At 37.7% G+C, this 24,493-nt stretch overlaps 1 protein-coding gene across 4 annotated transcripts in view; it reads left to right on the forward strand.

The window, feature by feature from the left end:
- The window catches only part of cep290 (centrosomal protein 290), a 110,104-nt gene that overhangs the window by 37,571 nt on the left and 48,040 nt on the right, over nucleotides 1-24,493 (forward strand). For all 4 annotated transcript variants that reach the window (XM_069904309.1, XM_069904308.1, XM_069904307.1 and 1 more), the window contains 15 exons: nucleotides 728-870; nucleotides 1,652-1,816; nucleotides 2,569-2,718; nucleotides 3,616-3,731; nucleotides 4,890-4,992; nucleotides 7,001-7,231; nucleotides 9,270-9,443; nucleotides 9,827-9,938; nucleotides 11,676-11,881; nucleotides 13,812-13,963; nucleotides 16,539-16,650; nucleotides 19,484-19,939; nucleotides 22,360-22,524; nucleotides 22,915-23,022; nucleotides 24,200-24,334. In XM_069904309.1, coding sequence (XP_069760410.1) covers nucleotides 728-870; nucleotides 1,652-1,816; nucleotides 2,569-2,718; nucleotides 3,616-3,731; nucleotides 4,890-4,992; nucleotides 7,001-7,231; nucleotides 9,270-9,443; nucleotides 9,827-9,938; nucleotides 11,676-11,881; nucleotides 13,812-13,963; nucleotides 16,539-16,650; nucleotides 19,484-19,939; nucleotides 22,360-22,524; nucleotides 22,915-23,022; nucleotides 24,200-24,334 — 2,528 coding nt within the window. The remainder of the gene's footprint in view (nucleotides 1-727; nucleotides 871-1,651; nucleotides 1,817-2,568; nucleotides 2,719-3,615; nucleotides 3,732-4,889; nucleotides 4,993-7,000; nucleotides 7,232-9,269; nucleotides 9,444-9,826; nucleotides 9,939-11,675; nucleotides 11,882-13,811; nucleotides 13,964-16,538; nucleotides 16,651-19,483; nucleotides 19,940-22,359; nucleotides 22,525-22,914; nucleotides 23,023-24,199; nucleotides 24,335-24,493) is intronic.

Raw genomic sequence — 24,493 nt, forward strand, 5'->3', positions numbered from 1 at the left:
ATATGAAGCATCTCGAAGTATAGTAATTGACTATTCCATTCCAAGAAATCACAGCTGCCATTCCAGTGCAGGGAGTACTGAGGAGGTGAAATGCACTTTCAAATGCGGGGTTCAACCAAGACTTTGTGGGCTCTCAGCAGACCTGCCATAAAACTGGATTGGACCTCAGTGTGTTAAAATATTGTTGCATTCAGCAGCATTGCTGGATTGGATCTCCCATAAAAAGTTGTGAAAAATGGCCCAAATCAAGTGTGAAACGACATTAAGTAAAACATGAAAGTCCACAGACACTTTGATTGAAGTAAAAACATGATGGTGGAAGAAAAGATAAAGGTATGTAACCAACATTTCGGGCTTGAGCTCTTCAATAAGGTTATTTTCACCTTCACCTTGATGAAGATCTCCAGCCCAAAACATTGGTTATGTGCCAAATAGAGTACACTGGCCTGCTGTGTTTCCCAGCAGTATGTTTTTACTTGAAACAACATTTAGGTGGTTTATGAATATTAATGTATATCATGTTCAAGCAGCCGAGTTTAGTTTAATTTGACTATCAGGTTAGATGCAGAAAGAAGCTGTTCTTGAACCTAGAGGTGTCGGTCTTCAGACTTCTGTACCTGCCTTAGTGAGAAGGGGTTGTGACTTGTATATACTGGGTTCAGTGATTCCAACAAAATCTGCCAGGAAACTTATTTTCCTTTACTAATGAAAGTAATATTGATTACAGTAAATGAATTGAAAGAAGAAAATAAGCAATTTGAGTTTGGTATGAAAGAAATTTTGCAAGCTGTTAAAGATACACAAGCAGAAACTATTGCAAAAGGAGGACAAGAAATCCTAAAGTTGGAAAGTTTGGAACGTCTAGTTTTTGTAAGTAGCATCATTCTTCTACATTTTTTATTAATTAATATAGTGACAAATGCTTGTTCCCATATGTACAATGACACAGGAAAAGGAAATCAATGCAAATTCCCAAAAGCAAACAACTCACCCCCTTCTGCCTTCCCTCCTCGCCCCATTCTCCCCTCCACCCTCACCTACTCTCCCCTTTCGCCTCTTGCTTCCTCTCCCCCCTTGCCCCAGTGGATTAGGAAATTAGCAAAAATGACATGAAGTGCCAAGAAGGCAGGAAGAAAATGCGGAACTGGAGACCAAATATGAATGGTGTTGGTTGCCATAAAAAACATTGGAATCTGTGAAGGAAGTAGTATCAGGGCATTCAGATGTAGTGATTTGGCAGAGTTGGTATGCTTTTATGAAAAAGCATATATGTTTGACAAAGTCATTTAAAATACAGTAGTTAAGGAAGAACTGGTATATAAAGTAAAACCCCTGGTACCCGGCACCCATGGGAATTGGTAGATGCCAGATAAATGAATTTTCTGGTTGCTGGATATTGCTTGTATAGATTGGTGAACTGACTGCTACAGAGCACTAATTTTTTACCTACTTATTTTCTGCAATTTTTTTGCCAGTTGCTTGAATTCCAGATAACGGGGATATTACTGTATGAACTTTCAAAAGATATTTGAAGCTGACGTTTTTTTCTATGAATGTGTATGGTAGTGACTGTCTCAAAATGACATTATTTTGTTATCCTGGTTTAAAACATTTTGACGTGCTAATCAAGCTGCTCTAAATTTTTTTTCAGGCAATTGAGGCAAAGAACACAGCAGGGAAACACAATGGCAATGTTCATCTGAAGGCCCAGGTGGATCAATTGACTGGGAGAAATGAAGAACTTCGACAAGAACTTAAAGAGACTCGAAAGGAGACGGTTATAGCTGGCAATCAGCTGTTGAAAGCCAATGAAAGGGTTTGTGCACTCAAATTGTATTGTACCACTTTGTATTTCTGAATAGAATCAGGGCATTGTAATTCCAATAGGTCCTTATGTTGAGGGCTTAGTGAAAATAAATCTGCACGTGACATTGTAGCTATCTAAATTCCTCGTCAGACAGATGGTGGACCTAACATTTTGTACAGCATGAGTTGGCAATCACAAACAATATTGCTCTCATGAACAAACTCCCCTACCTGGAATGTTTCAGGCACAAGGATGGCCACCAGCTCCATGAACCCCTTCACCACGCTGACTCCGAAATACGTTACCCATGCTATTAATGCCACTTGTTCGAGAGCCTCGAGCTTTCAGGGGTAGAAGGTCAGTCTATTTTCCAAGGATGGAATTGTCTAATTCTAGAGGCCATAGATTTAAGGTGAGGGAGGAAAAGTTTAAAGAAGATTTGCAAAGCAAGATTTTTTTGAGTAGCAGGAGCCTGGCAAGGTGGTGAAGGCACATTGGATAGTAGTGTTTGAGTTACTTAGACAGGCACATAAATGGGCAGAGGATGGAGTGATATGAACATCGTGGGATTTGTTTGAATTGGCATGATGGTTGGTACAGATGTTGTGGGCTGTCGGGCCTGCCCTTGTATTGCAGCAATTTAAGTCAGTAGTCCCCTCCACTTCTCAAGGAAGCCAATAAATAACTGGTTTTTGAATTAAAATTTCATGGGGAAAACATTCTGATGAAACTCCCAGTGAAGAACCTACTTGTTTTTTCAGGTTTCACACCTGGAAGGCGAATTAACTTTATTGCGTCAATCAGGTGGATGCAGTGTTCAGTTTCAACCCCTCACTTTACCAGAAGGAATGGCATCTTCGAGTACTGATATCATCAACACTCTTAATGAATATTTGGTGCAGCTTCTACAGGTATACAGACTTTGGCCATTAAAATTAATTTTTTGTTAAACTATTTAAAATGCAAAATCATTAATGTAATCTTTATCAACAATTTGTTTATAGAATAAAAAATGCTACATGAATTGCCAATCTCTATTTTTTTATAGGGAATAAAGAATACAATAGTTTCTCTTGTTTTTCTGATGGGTTAGTTAATACGTTACTGGTTGATTGCAAGGAATAAAGCTGTATCCATCAAACAGTTTAGTCCAACTTGATGTTTATCATTTGTGAATTGTTTTCAAAATATTTTAAAGCTGACTTTTTGCTCTTTATTTTTAAGATAATGACAGTTGTAACAGTACCGTTCACTGGAAATTGATGGCTTTGCACTGCATGACCAATGCTTCATTCTTTACCTGCAGTTCTCATTGTTTTTTGCCATTCAGTCAAATGGCATGACATTAGAGCACAATGTACCACATAGCTCGATTTATCCAAGCCAGCGTCAATACTGTTGTCACATGTCAACAAATCTTTGATTCCTTTCCATTTCAAATGTTCGTTCAGCATACCTGGTAGCAAGAATGGATAACTTTGGCTTAATTGGATGTTTCTTTGCTCAAATGGCCATACTGCAATTACTACAATTACTTTTCAAAGATTAAAATAAAGATTGGGAGCAATGTTTGATTACTACCCTCCAAAGCCCTACAGCTGATCACTAATAAATTGATAAGATTAACTGGCCTTCCATTCTTTTTCATTCTGTGGTTCCCCTGCAGTATTGAATGGGGATAATGCCCAGTCCTCCTCAGGGCAAAAATGAGTCTGCCTTCACTTCACCACAAGCAAAACTTTAGAAAACATTATTTCCATCTATTTCCACCAGCAAAACTGTTCTCCAGTTTTTGATTTCTGGGTTAGGTAATCTCAAATAAAGATAAGGAAGAAGATAAACTACGAGAAGCAGCTGAAGATCACAAACGCAAGTTTGCAGTCATTCGTCATCAACAAGGTCTCCTATACAAAGAATATCAAAGGTATCAAAATAGAATAAACACATGCACTAATGTTCTCAGAAGTGAGCATTCACCCAATGTATAAAAGTTGGAATTTTTAATTATTGTAATTAAGTCTTCAGCACCCAGTAATAAAATGCTAGTTTTAGAAAGGAGGGTGAAATTGTAAATGATTATGTTGTTCTACTATTTAAATTCCCATTCATAGACCTGTTGAAGCTAAATGGCTGTTGAATTTATTCCCTGGGTGTTATCTCTGTGACTGTCAGTCTTGGCATTGCACCCTCCAAGTCTTTTTATTAATTTTCATCTCACTCCGGGTTGAGCTCTGAAAATGTTACTTCTGCATTATGAAACTCAGATGTGGGGGTTTTAGAACATAAACAGTGGAGCATAAGTACAGGCCCTTTGATCTACTATGTTGTACCGACCTATATAAACTGACAAAAAAACTAAACATTCCCTACTTCCTAATCCTCTATTGCTCTTTCATCCACGTACCTGTCTGAGAATCTTTTAAATGTCCCTATAATATCAACCTCCACCATCACTTCAGGCAACACGTTCCAGGTACCCACTACTGTGTTTTTTTTTAAAAAAAAAGAACATCCATGATGTCTCCCATAAACTTTTCTCCCCTCACTTTGAACTGGTGTTTGCTACTCTCAGCCCAGGAAAAAGACACTGGCTGTCCACCCTATGTAGGCCTCTCATAAGCTTGTGGATCTCTTTTAAGTCACCTCCTACCCTTCACTCCCAGCTCTGTTAACCTTGCCACAGAAGACATATTTTCCAACCTCGGTAACATCCTGGTAAATCTCCTCTGCACCCTCTCCATAGCCTCCACATCCTTCCTGTAGTGAGGCGACCAGAACCGGGCACAATATTCCAAGTGTGATCTCACTAGAGTTTTAGAGAGCTGAAACTGTTTTTCAGCAGTATTCCTGATGATTCACCTGTGGCTCCAGGAATCATTCCATGAGAAGCTAGCTTTGGTTCCTGGACTGATAGCTAGAGAGAATATCCAAAGAAGAATGTTTGAGAAATTGTAGAACTTTGAAACCAAATGAACTATGAAGGCTAAAAAAAAGATCATTTAGGAACCAAAATTAGTGCAAAAACTTTTACAAATGTGTAACAAAATTGTCTGAAAATAACAATTGCTATTGTTGTATACAGTGAAAGGGAAATCTGGCAGAAAGATATGGAACAAATTGAAGAGGAAAAGAAAAAGCTTGAAGATTTAAAGGAGCAAGATCGTATAAAAATTGAGGAATATAATGTAAGTGGTATTCGAATCACTAAAAGCCAATGCACAGTTAATGAAAAAGGCGGCAGGGTTAGTTCAACGCTGTTACAGTGCAAGTGATCTGGTTTCGAATCCGACACTGTCTGCAAGGAGTTTGTACATTCTTTCCATGTCTACATGGGTTTCATCCAGGTCCTGTGCTCCAAAATGTATGGAGGGATTGTAGGTTACCATAAATATTCAAGTATAATGCAGAAAAAAATTCCCCTCAAAAATAGGGGGGGGTCGCATTATACTCAATAAAAATTTTTTTTAAATTTTTACAGGCGAGCGGGCGCGGTAGACAACAGCACGACTCGGGCCGCCAGGCGAGTGGCAGCGCGACCCGGGCGGCCAAGCGGGAGAGCGGCGGCATGACTCAGGCAGCTGAGGGGAGAGGGGGGTCATGAGAGACGACATCGCGAATCGGGCGGGTGAGGGGAGGGGTGGTCGTGAGAGACGCCAGTGTGACTCAGGCGGGTGAGGGGAGGGGGTCGTATTATACACGGGGGGTAAAAATTTTTCCCCTCAAAAATAGATGGGTTGTATTATACACGAATATTTAGAGTAATTAGGGTATTAGGGCGGCATTGACCAAAGGGGCCTGTTACTGTGCTGAATGTCTAAATTAATACAATGGCAAATGAAATGTTGGTCTCCAGAGAAATTTTAACACAAAGGAGGGACAGCTTAAATTCCCAGCCCTGCAATTGAATGAATTCAGCAGATATTTTACCACGCAAACTGCAGTGACATAAGACAAGCACTGAAACTCAGTAAAGCTTGTTCATGTTGAAGTTGAATTGTTTATAGTCACGTGTACTGAGATATAGATTTTAAAAACTTTGTTTTATTTTTAGACAAACACCATGATAATGGGCCATTTTGGCCTACAAGTCTGCTGCTTAATTACAGCAATTTAAATTGACATGCTCCCTTTAAGTAGCATTGAATAATGTTTCTCAAGCATGGTTAAGACTTTTCTGCACGTGCCTCTCACTGTCCACAATGCCGATGTTTTACCACTACATCATGTATTAGTCAAATGCAGCGAGAGCTTGCATATTTGCAAACTGCTAAGAATGATCCAATTTCCAATGTATTTCTTGGTTTAGCATCTCAGACACATGAAAGAATCTGAAAGAAAAATACAAACTCTTAGCAGCAAGTCACCAATTTTCCTTAATACAGATTCTTCTTTGAATGAAACGTGTAACAGTAGAATCAGAATGTATTGTCATGAACATGTGTTATGAACAAACCTTATTAGTACTAACAAAGGAACAGCAATAGAAAATTCACAAGACAATGGTAAATTCATTATAATAGTTTTTATTAAACTATTAAAAACATAACATTTCTTACTTATCTCTAAACTTAACTCTAAATTTAACCCCACTATGCACAAATGTAAATGTGTGTGTTAAAGTCCAAAATATTTCAGTTTAAACTCAAGTCTGAAAAGTCAATTTTAAAATCCAGTTTCAGCTTTTCTGCTAAATGTATAAACACACAGCTAGGTAATTTAATTCCAAGATGCAGTCACTGACACGAGAGAGGTTCTTGGTGAATATACCCCAACAAATATAGCAGCTTGTCAGCTCGATCACTTAAAATTATAATAATACCCTTAATTTTGCAGAATTGCAAACTATTTTAAAGCATTTAACAGCTTTTTGAAAAAAAAGATGTTTGTAAAATATTTTAGTCTATATATGTGGCATTATATGACTTGTACCTGCTAGTCCACTGAATGTCAAAAACTGGTTATAAAATATATAGGTCTGGAACTTGTATTTTTTTTAGGCCAATTTCCAAAAACTTGAGGATAGTTGGGTCCCCAATAAATGAGGCCTCTGCTATCTTTCCATTCTAATGCATGGTATGTGACATGTACCCTGACATGCACATCCACAAGGTGCTTGAACATCTAGTACTTTTTTCATGTTGTGTTCCAATTTGGATGACGTAATTTGTACTGTATTCTGCACTTTCAAATTAGGAACTACTAGAAACTCTGAAGATACATCCTGATGAAATCAAGAAAAAAATAGCTGGAATTACTAGCAAATTAACAGTCATGCGGGTTAATGAAAATTCCTTGACAAGGCGCTACACCACCCTGCTGGAAATGGAACAGCATCTGAGGAAAGAAAATAACAAGCTCAAGAATGAAATAATAGCTATGGAAGTTGCTATTGCAGAAAGAATTGGATACCTTCAGAGATTCAAGGCAAGTACCTATGTATTTAAGTGGGGTACTATTTAAGTCCAATGGAACCCAATTTCTTGGATTTTTCCTCAGCAGAAAATCACAGCATGAATGATTGACAAACAACTAATTTAATTTTAAATATTCTTGGGTTTTAAGATTCTTTTTCCAATTGCACGGTTGTACGATTAGCATTGCTGTTAGTGCGATACTATCACGGCGCCAGCAACCCAGGTTCAAATCCGCTGCTGTCTGTCAAGAGTTCTTAGGTTCTCCCCATGTCTGCACTGGTTTTCCCCGGATCCTCCGGTTTCCTCCTACCCTTGAAAACGTACGGGGTTGTAGGTTAATTTGGTTATAACTGGGCAACACGGGTTTAAATGCTATCTACTGTGCTATAAATAAAAAATTAAAAACTCACATTGACCCATGCATGTTAGTAACCTTGGAGTCAAATATTCCAATCATCTTGTGAACTAAACCAAATATTCACAATTTCATGGTTGAATTCCTTCAGTTCTCCAAACGTTGAAGGTAGCCAAGAAGAGGTTAGCTCTGAATATGTAATTTGCTTCATTTTGCAAGGAAATGAGCGTGTACATAAATACAGCTATTATTGAACTCCACTAACTCAGTTTACCTTTTTAACAACCGTGGACCAAAGCACAAAAAAGGAATATGAAGTATGGAACCTTTGAGATACCCCACTATTCAATGAGGTCACAATATACATGTGGAAACAAAATGGTTGCTCCCTTATCATTGGCTTATCTTGATTTTAAGGAGATGGCTCAATTATTGTGTGCTGTTTTTTAATTAAAAGATCATTCCCTTTAAAAATTAGACTGATTGATTTGCTGTCGTTGCATTTTATCCTATTATTTATGGAGGGGAATCAAATATAATCCTCTTCATCAGGCTTTAACATTTTTAAACTGTTCAGAACGTTTCTTAATGTAAGCGGTGTTATTCTGGTTATGTGACTGAGCTAGTAGTTAGAAATCTGGACTGTTAAGCTGGAGAATTTAAATTCAAGTAGCTGAATACATTTCGGAAACGACTGGATTCACCTCACTGACTTAGTTCACTAATTTTCTTTAGGAAAGGAAGTATTATTTAATTGTAGGTGTGATATGTCTGGAGTGTGTTTGGATGCATTTGCACTGAGAACTGAAGAACGCTGTTTTGTCAGATTGTATTTGGACAATCAGATTATAGTAAACGTGAACTTTGATGATTCGTAATGGAAGATAATGGGAAATTGTCAGCCTCCTCTTGTCCTGTGAATAAATAAATATTTATGAAGAGACGCAGTACTAGTGTAGCAACTGTGTCGCAGTGTGAAGAGCGAGAAAATGATCAGGCATAGTCGAGTTGAAGTTCAGTAGAGGTTGTTTACTCAAACAGCCACACGTAGCTTTTAAAACCCCGCGTGCTCCAAATGACATCATCGCATCAGGAACATCACTCGAACCTCCCGACCTGGTTCGATTAAGGCTCTAATGAGCTGCTATACTAGTTGGCTTTCTTTCATGTATTAACTTGCACTTTTTAAATGCAAATCGTTAAGCTTCAAAAAAAGTAAAAATAACGCAAACAGTTCTGCAGAAAAACATAGGAAAAGTTCCAGTGCAAAATCTCCACACCATGTTCCTTTGTGTTTGTCAGTGTAAATTTCACTCCCCATCTTCCAATTGCCATGGCTTCCTCATTTGCCTCCTATGACCCCTCTCATTTTAACAAACTCTGCTTCTCCTACCACCCCACCCCCTCACCAGGACTCTTTCCACTCGCCAATTAGCAATGACCTGCACACCTTTGGGATGTGGTAGGAAATCGGAACATCCAAAGAAAACCAATGCACTCTAGGGAGAAGATGCAAGATCCACGCAGACAGCACCTGAGGTCTGAATTGACCCCGCCACTGGGGGTCTGCAGTGGTATCGCTGTGCTATCTATCATTAGTTACAAGCTTTACACTAAGCTGTTAATGCATTTCATTGTCTCTGTTTCAAGTTGTGTGATATGTTTACATGTTTGCTGTTTAATCTGTTTGTAGGAAATGGCTAGTTTTAAAATTGCTGCATTGCAAAAAGCCTTGGATGACAGTGCACCCTTAGCAGATTTAGAACGAGCTAACAAGCAATATAATGAGCTCACGGCCAAATATAGGGATCTGTTGCAGAAAGACAACTTGTTAGTCCAAAAAACCACTAATCTCGAGCATTTGGAGGTAGGTAAATCATAATTATCTTTCATTTAGTTCAATGTCAAGATCATTGTTTTCATTTTTGTTTCTCCAGAAGGATAGGCCTGTATGGTGAAATAAAATTGATATTGTTGCTGATGCAGTTTTCATGTATTAAAAATGTAACCATTATTGTTCATTCCATTAAGGTAGACACATACCTCAGTGTCTTTTAAAATTCATGGATTTTTTTTTGCAAATGGCTGATGCTTGGGAAACTAGATCTTTTCATGGGTTGATTTTATCTTTGGGGGAGATTTTTGTCTTTGCTGTCTGGCTATTAAATATAGACAGAGACACCAGCTATAATTAGAGCTGGGCAGTAAAATAAGAGACATTTTTTAATCCACTGCATGTTTTTTTTTAAGAGTGAAAATGCTGTTTTACTAGAACAAATTAAAGTATTAAATAAAGAGCTGGAAATCACAAAGGAAAAGCTGCATACACTGGAGCAAGCTTGGGAACAGATGGATAAACTCGGCAAGTGGCATTTGATTGTTGCAGACTATTTAAACTAATTAACAACGTACCTGTGTTGTAAGGCGATTATCTTCTCTCATTTAACTAATTAACAAAGTACCTGTGTTATATTAATTTATCTTCTCTCATTTTTTGCTTCACATTTTAATATTTTTCTGCAAGATATTAATGATAATTTTTAAAAGTCCTTTGTGACACATGGGCAAATACAGTGATTACATTCATTGTTAAGCCCTAAAAGCTGAAGTGGGGGGGGGTTTTAATATTTTTTTTAATTTATAGCATGGTAACAGGCCCTTCTGGCCCTTGAGTCCATGTTGCCCAAATACTCCAATTGACCTAAAACCTCTAAGTTTTGAAGGGTGGGAGGAAACCTGAGCACCCGGGGAAAAACTACACAGACGTGGGGAGAACTTACAGACAATGCCAGCAAGTAAAAGAGTTGTGATAAACATCTTGGAAATTGCTATGTTAATGAAGTGCAAGTGAAGAAACAATGTTTATGTGTGACCGGATGCTGTGTGACTTCTAAAGGAGGCTGTGGTGAATATATTTTTTGTTGTAAGACATCGTAAAGATGATGGTGTTCAAGTAATGTAAAAATAGAGATGAAAGGGGCAGACATTTAAATCAGCAGGCCGAGAGTCAGTGGCAGGAAAAAGAATTGTCAATGTTTCAGGCTGGGACCCTTCATCAAGATGTGGAAAGGGTTAACTACTTCTGCATCAGCAGTGTCCAAGCAATATAATGAGCTCACAGCCAAATATAGGGATCAAGTAATGAAGATCTATTCATCTTGATTGTGTTGTGCTGCTTGTGTGTTCATCGGGTTCTATTGAACCAGACTGTATTCCATCATGCTTCATACTTGAGTCTTGTAAATGACACTCTGTCTCTGACATGCTCTTCGAGCCAAAATGTTGAAAGTGGTTCAAAGACTATAGAAGGTTGATATAATAGTGGCTGGTAGCTTTGTCCACTTCAGTCTTCTCAGGAAATCAAGTCGCTGTTGCGCCTTCCTGACAAGTGAGGAGATGTTGAGTGTCCACAATGGATCACGAGCTAAGTGAACTCCAATGAATTTGGTGCTCTCTACTACAGATGTGTAGTGGGGGGTAGTCGGTCCTGGTCCTCCTGAAGTCCACGATCATCTCCTTCGCCTTGTCCACGTTGAGACTCAGGTTGTTATTCTCTCGCCATTTCACGAGATTTTCCACCTCTTCTCTCTCGTGCGACTCGTCCTTGTTGTCGATGAGGCCGACGACTGTTGTGTCAGCTGAAAACTTGATGACACAGTTGGAGCTGGACCTGGCAATGCAGTTGTGGGTCAGTAGCATGAATCAGAAAACTCAACCTGCCCAGCAGCAATCCCCGGAATACTGACACTTCTGCTCTTGAACGTCAAGAATTGCCCCTTTTCTGTGATTCAAAAAGTACTCATTTAAGGACTCTTTGCACTTTGTTGATTTTTAAAATATTCCCTCTGTATTACAGTCAGTTTGTTTACATCTCTTTATTTGTTTACATGTGCACATCGTGTACAGTTTTTTCCACTACCAATGAGTAGTATTCTGCCTCGCATGCAGGAAAAAAGGATCTCGGGGTTGCATGTGATGTCATGTATGTATTCTGACAATAAATCTGTCAGTATTCAGAATAGATGCTGCCAGGAATTTTCTGCTTGGTTGCATTTTATACACCTGATGCAGGCAGTTATTATTTTGGTTTCTATTTTAGGTGGCTCTGCTGCCCTGGATAAAGCATCTAAAGCAATCACCAACTCCGAAATCATGTCAATCTCTAAGAAGATTACTGTATTAGAAATGAAGGAACTAAATGAACGGCAAAGAGCAGAACATGCTCAAAGTATGTATGAACATATAAGGAACACACTAAAACAAGTTGAAGAACGGAACTCAGAACTTGAAATTAAATTCTCTGAGGTATGTGTTCATGGGATTAGGAATAGGGTTAGTGTCCATGTCTATGATATGTAATAGGACCATTTCTTATTTGGCTTTTTTTTAAATAAATCTGGTGATGAACTTTAAAAAAAATAAATCTGATTTTTTTTTTAAAAAAACGCTCTTTATATGGGCATAGCTTCAGTTTGATATTTTTGTATGGCTGATAAGGACATCAATAAAATGTGTGCAGATCTTAAGTGAGTGGCTTGGATGACATCTCACATTATCGTACTTCTTTAAAAATTACCATTGAAGAAACTATACATCCAGAATTTATTGCATGAGCATGTGTCACAAAATTGCAGTAACATTACTGTGAATTACAGGTGCAAAAATTGCTATAAATTATATTTCCATAAATATGCTATTTAAAATATAAATAATTGAGTGAAAATCTATAGAAAAGAAGTGACGTGGTATCTGTGGTTCATTCAGAAATCTGATGGCAGAGCCATGTTTTTGTACATCTTCTGGCTCCTGTACCTCTTTCCTGATGATAGCAGAGTGAAGAGGGCATGGCCTGGTTAGTAATGCCTGTGATGGTGCTGGCCAACTTCACAACTCTGTATCCTTTTCCTGTCCTGTGTGTTGGCTCCTCCATACCAGACAGTGATCCAACCAGTCAGAATGCTCTCTGCATTACCTTGGTATATTTTTAATCCAGGCCATAACTGGTTGAGGATAGTTAATTTTTTTTAAAATTATGGTACCAGGCAATACTCATTTGTTGTTACCCACAGGTTCTTTTGAGTGGTTATCACCCTACTTTTCCATATCTTTCTAAATGGCCGTTGTTTTTTGTTCAAAACACCCTCATCCCTATGAGTTGAAAAGCAAACTGGATACCAACTACTTGTATTGCTGCCCTTAAACCAAGGAGCAGGAGCTCAGTAAAGGATCAGATCAGAATTTATTGTCACGAACAAGTCACAAATTTTGTTGTTTTGCAGCAGCATTTATGTAAACCACCTTACGAAAATAAATAAAAAATAGTGCACGAAAAGTTAAAGTACGGCAGTGTCTTTGGATCGTTGATCATTCAGGAATCTGATGACAGTGGGGAAGATGTTGAGCTTGTGCTACTGAGTATTTGTCTTCAGGCTCCTGTACCTTTTCCTGATGTGCGTGAAGGGCATGCGCTGGGTGGTAGGGGTCCTTGAGGAAAGAGGCTGCTTTCTTAAGGTGCCACCTCTTGTAGATGTCCTCGATGAAGTCTGGTGCCCGTGACATAGCAAGCTGAGTTAACAACCCTCTGGAGTTTTTTTTTTGTCCTGAGCATTGGCACCAACGTACCAAATCAGAATGCTCTCCACGGTACACCTGAAGAAGTTTTCAAGAGTCTTCAGTGACATATCGAATTTCCACAAACACCTCACTATGTACAGCCGCTGGCAAGCCTTCTTCATGATCAAGTTCTCCAAGTTAAGTCCACATTGAAAAGGCAATATTTGGTTTCTACTCTTCACCTACAGCAATCTAATGTCAGAATACAGTTTAAATAAGATCCTAACTGCTCTTTCCGGGGAACATTAGGGTACTTGTTTCACTATTTGATTTTGTGGGCCGAAACCAGATTCTAACATGGATCCAGCCATGGACTTCACTCCCCTCAAAACGGCTGTAGTTAATCTCAAAAGATAGGTAATTATCTCTGAATTGCTGTGGTGCATTTTGGGCTATTTAATTGCAAGAGCTTATTATTAGGAATTGAACTTGAGGTCTTTTATTCCAGATGCATATTTCTAAATCACTTCTGTTAGTCTATATATATATATATATATATATATAAATTTTTCCATTCCGAAAATATAGTTACGTAGAATGTGTGCATCTTAATCCGTCAGTCTGTTTTACAACATTTCTTTGCCTTCATTGATCTTTTTGAAATTTCTTTTTCCATTTGCAGGTAACCAAAATTAACCTCGAGGCTCAGAAAGTCGAACAGGACCTGCGAGATGAGCTTGCAAACTGTGTGAGCAAAGCAGTGAGTGACATGGATAGAAGACGCATCATGGAGCTGGAAAAATGTGAATCCGAATTGAAAGTTGAAGTATCTAAGTATGTTAACAGTGCATAGTAATGAACGTGTCATTTTCGAGGCAAGGAGTGTTTACGGGCCCAGAGGACCCCCAAAACACAACAGCGTTTAGAAATTCACCAAGAGAAATTGTTACTTAAACAAAAGTTACTTTTAATTTTCTTTAAACGTAAAAACAGGATCAAACTTTAATTTATTACTATTAACCTAACTTAACCCTCTTCTAAGCACACGTGTATGTAATGTGTGTGTAAGTTCAGAAAATTTATTTGATTCACAGTCCAATCTCGCTTCTTACTCCTCCATGTTTACCGGTATCAGGCAATTCTTATACTTTGCACAGAATTTAACATTTATGAATCTTCACCAGGCTTTAGTGCTTGAAAGGTAAATGGTTACTGCTCAGGAAAGTTCTTGTAAATTTTCAGAGAGAGATTTGTTGCTTGTTGGACACCCACAACTGATTCCTTCCGATCAGCCACTTCAGTGTCTTGCCAAAGAAACTTTACCCCATCAGGGTTTTCCAGATGATAAGCTCTTTCTTTCAGGTCAGCACAGAGTTCCTTTTCTGTTTCTCTTATCTCAGGCGAAACATTATACATCCAGCCATCTCCTCTTATATTGAACAGGCTAAACTCAGAACTCACAACCCGTCTGAAAAATGAGGTTTTAAACAAGCTTGCAAAGCCACTGTAGAAAACCACCACCTCCCCACCCCCTCACTTAGAGAAAAACCTGTTTGACTCTCACTGCTTGCAAAACCACATGACCTTCCCAAAACAGCACACTCCACTAAAACAGCTTGCTGACCCTAAAACTCAATTCATGAAAGATCTTAACAGTTTCCTGAGATGGGCCCTTTCATTTGCACCTGATAGTGAAAATCTCCAGCACAGGAGTCTATTGTCTTTGCTTGTAGGCACCACCCTAAGCATAACTTTTGCATTTTAAAAATGAGATCTGTTTTGAAGTGTTTGTATCTGTTTGTAATCTAACTAAAACCCCACAATCCATCTTCCAAAAAAACATCTAATATAAAGTATAACAATCTTTCACAGGAGTATTTTGACATTATTATTTGGTTGGCAATTGTTCTTACATCTCTCCCTCTCATAGAACAGAATCAAAACTGTTCCATCATCTATGGGATCAATTGTTGGTCTATTCTCTTTGTTTATCAGCAATCTATCAATACCAGATTTTAAATTAATTATTGATCAATTATCATCTGTCTCTTGCAAAATAGAGTTCAATCCTTTTTGCGTAGATGTGTATCTGAAACTTCACATCTGAAAGTCCCAGTTCTATCTTTTAGATGTTTATCTGAACATAATTTACAATCAAATGAAGACAGTTTATTTTTATTCCAACAGTTATCTTAAAACCTTCAAAACATTGATTAACTAAACCTTCAATCTGCTAAATTGCTAGTTTCAGTGAAATTAATGATTTCTGTAATTCTGTAGTGATTTCCCTCTGGGGCTAAAATCACTTTTGTAATGCATGGTACCCAGAACAATGCAGATATACCAGCTTTGGTCTAACAAAGCCTTTGAATAGCTGTCATCTATCTTCTTGCACTTCAATCCCTATATGTGTAAGGGTCAATGTATTGTTTGCCGTTTTGATTATTTTGGTAGCTGTCCGTGATAGTTTAATGAATTTTTGTGGGCCCAGTCTTGTGTTCAATCTTGTTATTTTATTCCAGTTGATCATAAATCAATGTACTTGTTTGGCAAAACTGAGGAAATTCATACTTGCCACATGGCTATGATCTTATCCTACCCTAGCATGCTGGTGATAAAACTTAAACATTTTCTCCTGTACCCTCCAGAGCCAAAGTTATACTAAAGTGAATGCTCTGCTTCAGGCTTTATACTCTTTTTCATTTCAATATTTAAAAAAATTTCTGTAATCAATACAACTCAAACTTTTTAATGAAGAAGGGTATAAAGGCATCATTATTTTTAATAGCACAACACCAACCAAAGGAATTTTTAGATGAGCTAACCAAATTTTTGATCCAAGAGGTGACATATAAGAACTCAGCTGAAGGAGATGGCTGTAATGAATGAAGGGAGAGTGGAGCAGAGCGACTGACAACATGACTCTCGGTGGATGAAAGAGGAGAGCATGCATAGAAGCCAGAGTCAGGGGGATGGGGTGAAGATTTCAAGAGAAGAAAATGTTTAAAAGGCAAGGTTTCCAACCAATTTCAAAGAAGCAACCTGATGAAAGAACCCAGGGGATTTGAGAGGCATCAGTGAGGGGAGAAAAAGAACTATCGACGATTTGCATCAGAGCCCTTCCGTGAATCTTGAAAGGTTCTGACCAGAAACATCGACCATTTCTTTTCTCCCACTCTTACTGCTCGACCTGCTGAGTTCCTCCAGCAGGTTGACTTCTGCTCCCAATTCCAACATCTGCAGTCCCTTGTGTGTCTCCTTCCTACTCGTTTCTTCTGACAGTTCATTTATCAAGGAACCTTGTACTTTATGCAACTGGCTGGAGCAAATGTAGCTTTACATTGCACGAAATTATGCATTTTATATAGAATCTTATCTGCATTCATGGACTTTCCTTTTTCCCCTTCAGGTTGAGAGATGTTTCAGATGTGGCCGAAATGCAGGTAGCTGCTTTGGAAGCCCGACAGCACTCCAGGGACAAAGAGATTGAGGCGTTTAGAAAGCAAGTGCTGGACTTTCAGGTTTGGATTCGTTTTGTTTTCTCCTTTTTCAAAGAAAAAATGAATAGTGAGAAAGGCAACAATTTTGCTCATCAGCCTTGTATTAAAAGTTCTTTCTTTTTAAAATATTTTTATTGATTTGGTAGAGAGAAATATTACATTATATATTGTCTACATACTTGTTACATTTATATAATGTACAGAATATGAATCCTAAATGATTTATACATTGTCTTATACACACTGCTTGAACAAAATGGAAATTCCCTTCTGAAAATTTCACCTCATATTCTAATATTACAGCATATTCATTGTTGATTATCTAAATGGACTAATTTTTTCTACTTATAAAGGAAAATAGAAAAAAAAGCCACACCTCACCCCCACATTCTAATCCTACCCCCCACCCAGACATCGGACAGGAAACCCCAGAGTACGCCAGCCTATGTATTCAAATTATGATAGTAGTCCATAAATGGGCTCTCTATCTTGTCAAATTCAATCTTAATCTCTTTAATGTTATATCTAATTTTCTCCAAACTCAAAGCAAGACATAATATCCTGTACCCATTGCATACGAGTTGGTGCTAAGCTCTCTTCCCATTTCATCAAAATTGCTTATCTGGCCATCAATAAAGTAAAACCTACTATTCATTTTTGAATTAAATTCAAGGAAATATTCTCCTCTTGAAAATAGCAAAACAAAGCAATAAAAGGCCACGTTTCCAATTCAATCCTAAGAATCTTTGATAAAGTTTGGAAGAATTGTTCCCAAAATCCTTTTTGTTTTGGATATTCCCAAAACATATGAATCAGAGAGGCCTCAAAGATTTTACATTTATCACATAGTGGATCAACATCAGAATTTTTTTTTAAATGTAGTTTAATTTGGGATATATGTATTCTATGTAGTACTTTAAATATTGAATTAAAAGGTCATGTGCTGCTACAAATCTTCACAGGTAAATTACTGATGAGGTTATTTTGTGCTTGTAAATAGTTCTCCGGGTATTCAATTTAATCAGGCTTGTATGCATATAGTAAATATAAAATTTAAGTCAATTCCAGAAGTGCTGCTTTTTATAAAAATTATTTGTTTTAAAAATTTACAATTGGAAATTGTAACTACAGTAGAAGTCCTTAAATCCAGACTGCTCAGGGATTGGGTTGGTCCAGATTTTCCAGATTCTTGGGCAGCACTTTAAAATTCAATTTAATGAGGAATAAAGAAGAGATGAACAGGTAAACTTTGATAGTTTATTCATTAGCAAATACGACATGTTTCATTTATCAAAAGTAAAGTCAACACTTGACAAAAATGTAACAACATTTTTTCACAACAAAAATCGAGCATCCAATGCTTGAAATTAAAAATGAACATTATAAAAGAAAGTACAGTATACAAATGAATTTCTTTGTTTTAAGAGTGGTCACGCGTTGCCACTGTGCGCACACAGGCCTGCTAAATTGAAAAGTCTGAATTCTTGAGTGGTCCAGATTTCTGGCAACTGGATTTTTGGACTTCTACTGAATATAGTTTTGCAAAAATGCAGAATGTTTAAATAATGCTTCAAATTCACCAAAAAATGTACTGCTTGAGGCATGAGAGAATGCAGATGATGGAATCTGGAGCAAAACATAATTTATTGCAGGAACATGCACATGAGTTACAGGGAAAGATTAAGCAGGTTAGGAATTTATTCCTTAGAGTATTAAAGGATGAGGGGAGATTTGATCGAGGTTTACAAAATTATGAGACATGCAATTTTTGGCCATTCAACATAACAAGATTTGTGTATTTTTTTTGACATCTCAAAAAAAATTAAAATTCATGGTTTTTAAAAACCGATCTGTGAACTTTACAAAATAAAGTGTAACCAGACTGCAGTCTAGAAATTACTTCCACCAAATTCAGCAGTAATATTCTGAAGGACAGGCAGAACATTGCTAAACTAAAGAACTAGAAAAGGATGAAGGGCTCGATACTGAAACATTAGTTATGTTTCTTTATCTTTGCTATATAAAGTATGCTGTGTGACCTGCTGAGTTTCTCCAGCATTGTTTTTTTTACTTTAGTCATGGTGTCTGCAGACTTTCGTGTTACATTCAATACCCTATAACGTATGATTCTCCATGCGCTTAGTAATAAACACATCAGCAACTTCTGCCCATTATCCTTATAAGGTTTCATTAGCTATTACCTGTATTTCAGATAATGGCATCTTCCATTGAAGGCTTTATGTAAATTATAAACCAAAAAGTAGCTCTACCTTATGAATATCTAAGTAATGATGTTGGACAAGGATAAAGAAAGAAAAATGCTTCAAAATGGGTTGTTTACATTGTTTTTCCACATTTATGCAATAGAATTCCCCCTCCCCCTGGATGAAGCGTGACGCTCCATTTTTGGGTCTTTTCACTGGAAATTATTGAAATTTGAGAGGTTTATGCATCCTTGATGTGAACTATTTTAATAATTGAGGACATTAAAGGATAAAGGGTTGGCACAGGAAAGTAGCAGAAAAGGAAGATCTGCCACAATTTAATTTAACAGTAGATTGGGTTTGGGCTGAATGGTTTACTCCTGCTTTTATAAGTCAGGAACATAGAAATTCTGCCTGGCTTCCAGGAAAAAAAGAATCTCAGCATCATATGTTTGTACTCTTGACACTAAATTTGAACTTTGAAATATCCTTCTGCATTGATATTATTTCACCTGTTTTCTAATATTTTACTTAACATCATTATGGAGCTGGGCACCAAACCTGTCAAACAAATAGTTTAAAAAATGCCAAAAGGATCAGGTCCTGCTCTGATTGTATGCTGTGTAAACACCTGTCATCTTCATTGTCAGGCACAGTCTGATGAGAAAGCCCTCATTGCGACACTGCACCAGCATGTTGTGGCGTTGCAGGTGAGTGAAGCCACTGCCGTGAGCAAGTTGGAGGCCGTTGCAAGCAAACTGCAGAAGATGGATGCCTGCAACCTGAGGCTAATGCAGAAACTGGATGAACAGGAGCAGGCCCTGTACTATGCCCGGATGGAAGGTAGAAACAAAGCAAAGCATCTGCGACAAACCATTCAGTCCTTGCGCAGGCAGTTCAGTGGAGCCTTGCCCCTTGCACAGCAGGAGAAGTTCTCAAAAACCATGTTACAGCTGCAGAACAATAAGCTGAAGACCTTGCAGGACATTAAACTTACTCGAGAAGAGAGAGCAGTGGCAGAGGACAAAGCTTTGGAATTGGAGCTGAAGTTGAAGGGGCTGGAGGAATTGACAGCAACGCTGAAGGGTGCAAAGGGAGCACAAAAGGTCCGAATTTTTTTTCATGTATGAATAATCTGGTTAGCAAAAAGATGATTTGTGTTCGTTAATATTTTTAAAGAACAACTGACCTCCTATTTCATTACTTTTGGTCCCACAGTTAACAGTATGTTTTAAGTTTGACAGGAAGTAATTGTGGCATTAATAGGAGAGTGCTAGTTGCCTCTGCAGCCACACACACTTTAGTCCAAACCATCGGAAACCCAAGCTCCAGATGCAAACCTCCGACACGATCAGCACCTGAGGCCCTTCCGGAGCCCCTCCCACCCTCAGCACCCTCTCACATCCTGTTTGCCATACCAGGTAGCACTTCATCCAGTCTCCAGCAGTCTACAGCTTGGTGTGAATCCTTTGACCGCGGTTGCCAGCAGCACGCGGTGTGCGTGGATTGCTTGCCTCCGGTCGCTCCGCTTCTGTGTCCTTCAGCTGCAGAGCCCCTCACTAGTCCGCCATTGTGGTTACTCTCCAGTGGTTCATCTCCTTCTCCTTTTTAAAATATTTTTATTAATATTTGTAGAATAGATAAAAAATGAACAATACAATTATGATATAAACTATAGAACTGGTAAAAAAGTTACAGTAATGATCATATGTAAAAATTCAGACTTATAATAGCACAAACCTGATGTTACAATAGAATCTAACAAAGAAAAAAAAGATACATTTTTAAAAAAATTCAGGTGGCATAATCTTGGAGTGAGACAGCACCATCCCAGAATTCCAAATCAACACAAACTCTTAAGATTGTGATAAACGAGCCCCATATCATTTGAAGTTTGGTATTTGAATCAATGACATCTTAACTGATTTTTTTCTAAATTTAAACAAGATTAATATCCCTTAGCCATTGTTCATGTGTAGGTGAAATATTGTCTTTCCATTTTATCAAAATTGCACATCTGGCCATTAACGAAGAAAAGGATAAAATATGACATTGAATTGAAGTTAGTATAACATTATCCAAAAAGCGCTGTGAAAGGGTTAGTTTCCAATTTTAATTGACAAAGAACCGATAAGAGTTTGAAAATCTTCATTCCAAAATTTAAATCCATTTCTACCCATGTGGGCCATTCAACAGTATTATCAAATTGCAACAAAAGAATCAAGTTACGTATATTGACCACCAATAATCAAATCTAAAATTAGGACATGCCAAACCACCATTTCTTTATTATTTTTGAAGATGGACTTTTTTCAAGCAGGGATGTTTTCCTTGCCATAAAAGCGAATCAAGTGGATCAAAAAAGGATTTAGGAATAAAAATTGGTATAGATTGGAAAAGATGTGAAAATTTAGGTAAGATGTTAATTTTAATAGGATTAATACGACCAATCATAGAAATTTGCAAAGGTGACCATCTCATTAGAGATAATTTAACCTGTTTAAGTAAAATAGAAAAAAAATTCCCTTAAAAGAAATTTATAGTTCTTAGCAATTGTAATAGCAAGATAAGTAAATTAGCTCACAATCTTAGAAGGGAAATTAAAATACCTAGGTATAGGAGCATTCAATGGTAAAAGTTCACTTTTATGCAGATTCAGCTTATACCCTAACTGAGTAAATTGAGATAGAACAGATAACATGAAAGAAGTCTCTGGGTTAGATATATGCAGAATGATCTGCTTTTTATAAGGAAATTTAATGTTCAATACCTTTCCTATAGATGCCTGAAAAATCTGTCCACTTAGGAAAGGCAATTGTTAACAGCTCTAAGAGCAAGTCAAAAAGTAAGGGACTTAAAGGATAGCCTTGACAAGTACCCCCTTGAAGATTAAAAGGTTTTGATTGTTGTGAGTTAGTATGGATAGAAGCATTAGGACATAAATGTAATAATTTAATCCATTTATTAAAACAGGTCTGAAGTAAAAATTTTTCCAAAATCGCAAATAATATCCTCACTCTACTCGATCAAATGCTTTCTCTGCATCTAACGAAAGAATACATTCAGAAACATGAGTGGAGATTCTTCTCCTTTTCAAACGGGGTGTGTTCCTCTGATACTGGTGCCCTGCCCCAGTCCTCAGCTTCCCTGGACTCTTCAACCCCTCAAGGCTGCTGCTGAACACAGGCACTGTCATCTTGGGCCCAGACCCTGCAGCCGCAGGATTTCAAAATAAAACACCATCAGCTCTTTCAAAAGGCCGTGTAAAGCCTGTACAGAGCTGTTGGTAGTAGGAACCATATGGAGTAGTGCTGTGTCTACACTCCCTGCTCTTCCCAGGTCCACACCAACACCATCATCACTGCCATTTTTTTCTTTGCAGATAATTGAGTAAATGTATTTGTGTTTGTTATTATACTCAATTCTAAAAGTGGATTTGAGAATTGGCTGATGTTTATGGGCATGCCATTCCTGGTGATATTTTGTATTGTTTTTGTATCTAATTTTACTAATTTCCTCTCATCAGGTAACAGAATGGTACAATAAGATGGAAGAACTACGTTTGCAAGATCTCAGAATGAATCGGTGCCTAAATAAGCAAAATGAAGAAATAAAATACTTAAATAATATAATAACTGAACAAGAACGTACTATCAGTGATCTGGAGGAGGAGACAGTTCAGCAAAACAAGGTGAATAGATCAGCCTTTGACAAATATGAAAATTCAGAATAAAAGAAAGACCAAAGTCCATATAATTCCTGGTAGTTATAAAATGCAAAGGTAATTGTGTGGTTGGTGAATCATTATTATCAACCTACTTCAGTTATTCTGCAGCAAACCCTTACGTTACGGAAGGATTTGGAAACACTTCGTCACCTGTTCCTCCAAAATTCATGAGAATCGGAATATTTATTTACAAAATTAAATTACAAACTTACTGCAATCATTGCTTTAAAAAAGTTATCTCTCTTATCATTTTTGACTAACTCAGTAGGTTTGTCTGCACCATCACCCTTAGAAGTTTGCTTTATAAATTGACAAGTCACTTGCTTTATCTAATCGGACATCTTTTTCTTCCAGTTTCATGAAGAGCGGTTGTTAGCGTGGGATCACAGAGAGTTGGAATTACAACGTCAGTTGGATATGTATGAAGATCAAAGTAATGAAATACTGAAGGAAGCTCAGAAGGTGAATCTGAGGCATAGAAAAGAATTAATTATAAGTAGCAAATGTCAATGCTGTTTTTCAATGATCTTGTTGGAGGGTTTAACATTTTAATCTATCCCCTTGTTGCATTTTCCAAGATAAATGCAAATTCATACAACTGTTCTTCCTAGCTTTTAGCCACTATTTAGTAGAATTATCCAACTTGCATCATTCTTCTTTTACCATAGTCCTGCAAATGCTCAGTTTTCAAGCATATATTGCATATGTCTAAATCCCTTTGGGAAATTTCTGTTGAAAGTGCCAATGTTTAAGGCAGATCTTTCTAGATCGTAAGTAAATTCTCCCCATCTCCTTTCTGGTGCAACACCTGGACACCTTGGGCTTGGGTGCTCAATTGGTGGAAACATTTACTCCACACAAGTACAAATTAGTGACCATCCCCAATAAGGAGGGGATTGGCCTCTCTCCATTTAAACAAAATTCCCATTGCTAAATTCTGTGGATACAAGTCAAACATTGGGTATCTTAAATTGGTTCCCTAAAATGTTTGAATCCCTTACCAAAGAGCACTTGCACAGCAAGGTCTGAGGCAGGTACCACCATCTTTTCAATGGTCAATAAATGCTGCCCTTTGCAGTGATGCCCATGTCCCGTGTTTGATTTTTTTTTGGGGTAAGTTTAGTTTGCCTACCATTAGAAATCTGTGACCTTCAGTTACTAACACTGCCGTAAGTGGAGCAAATGCTGGAGTGCTACGAGTTGAGCAGCATCTGTTGAGAGAAAAGGAAGTGTTGACCTTTCAGGTTGAGGGTCCTGCATCAGGACTGGAGGTTATTTTCCCCATGTGGATGCTGCTGAGTTCCTCCAGCAGTTTGTTTCAAACACTTGGTATCTCTGATGTAAATGGAACCAGGATCTCATATTTCATCAAAACTCTTCAAAATTTTGAATGCCATATTACCCATTTGTCTGGACCTTCTGTCTGCCAAACAGCTCCTAAAAAGTTAAACTGTCTAAACCTTTTTATTTTTTTAAATACTCATTAGATTGAACCTGACAGGAACTTTATTGCATCTTGTGCTAATGAAGAAACAACCTATGACAAAAATTCTTTCCTTAACACATATTGAAATGGTAAAAAAAGTGACTGTAATATTTAAAGGTTTTGCTGTAATGCTATACGCACCATTTCCTACAGTTTGAGGAAGCAACTGGATCCATCCCGGACCCCAACAAGCCACTTCCAGAGCAGCTAAATGTGGCTTTACAAAAGATTAGAGAGCATGCCCACACAATTCTGGAAATCCAAGCAACTTGCAGGACTCTGGAGGAGGTAAAGGAAAGGGTTCAATTTAATAGTTTACTATATAAAAAGGTTTAAAAAAAGAAAGGCATACAATGTTTAAATTCTTGTCATTTTATATTGGTTGCAGTATTTGGAATAGTCACGTATTATGTCGTAGACTGATAAAAGATGCCTTTGAATTTGCAG

The sequence above is a fragment of the Narcine bancroftii genome, chromosome 11 (assembly GCF_036971445.1).
Source record: "Narcine bancroftii isolate sNarBan1 chromosome 11, sNarBan1.hap1, whole genome shotgun sequence".
Classification (NCBI taxonomy): Eukaryota; Metazoa; Chordata; class Chondrichthyes; order Torpediniformes; family Narcinidae; genus Narcine; species Narcine bancroftii.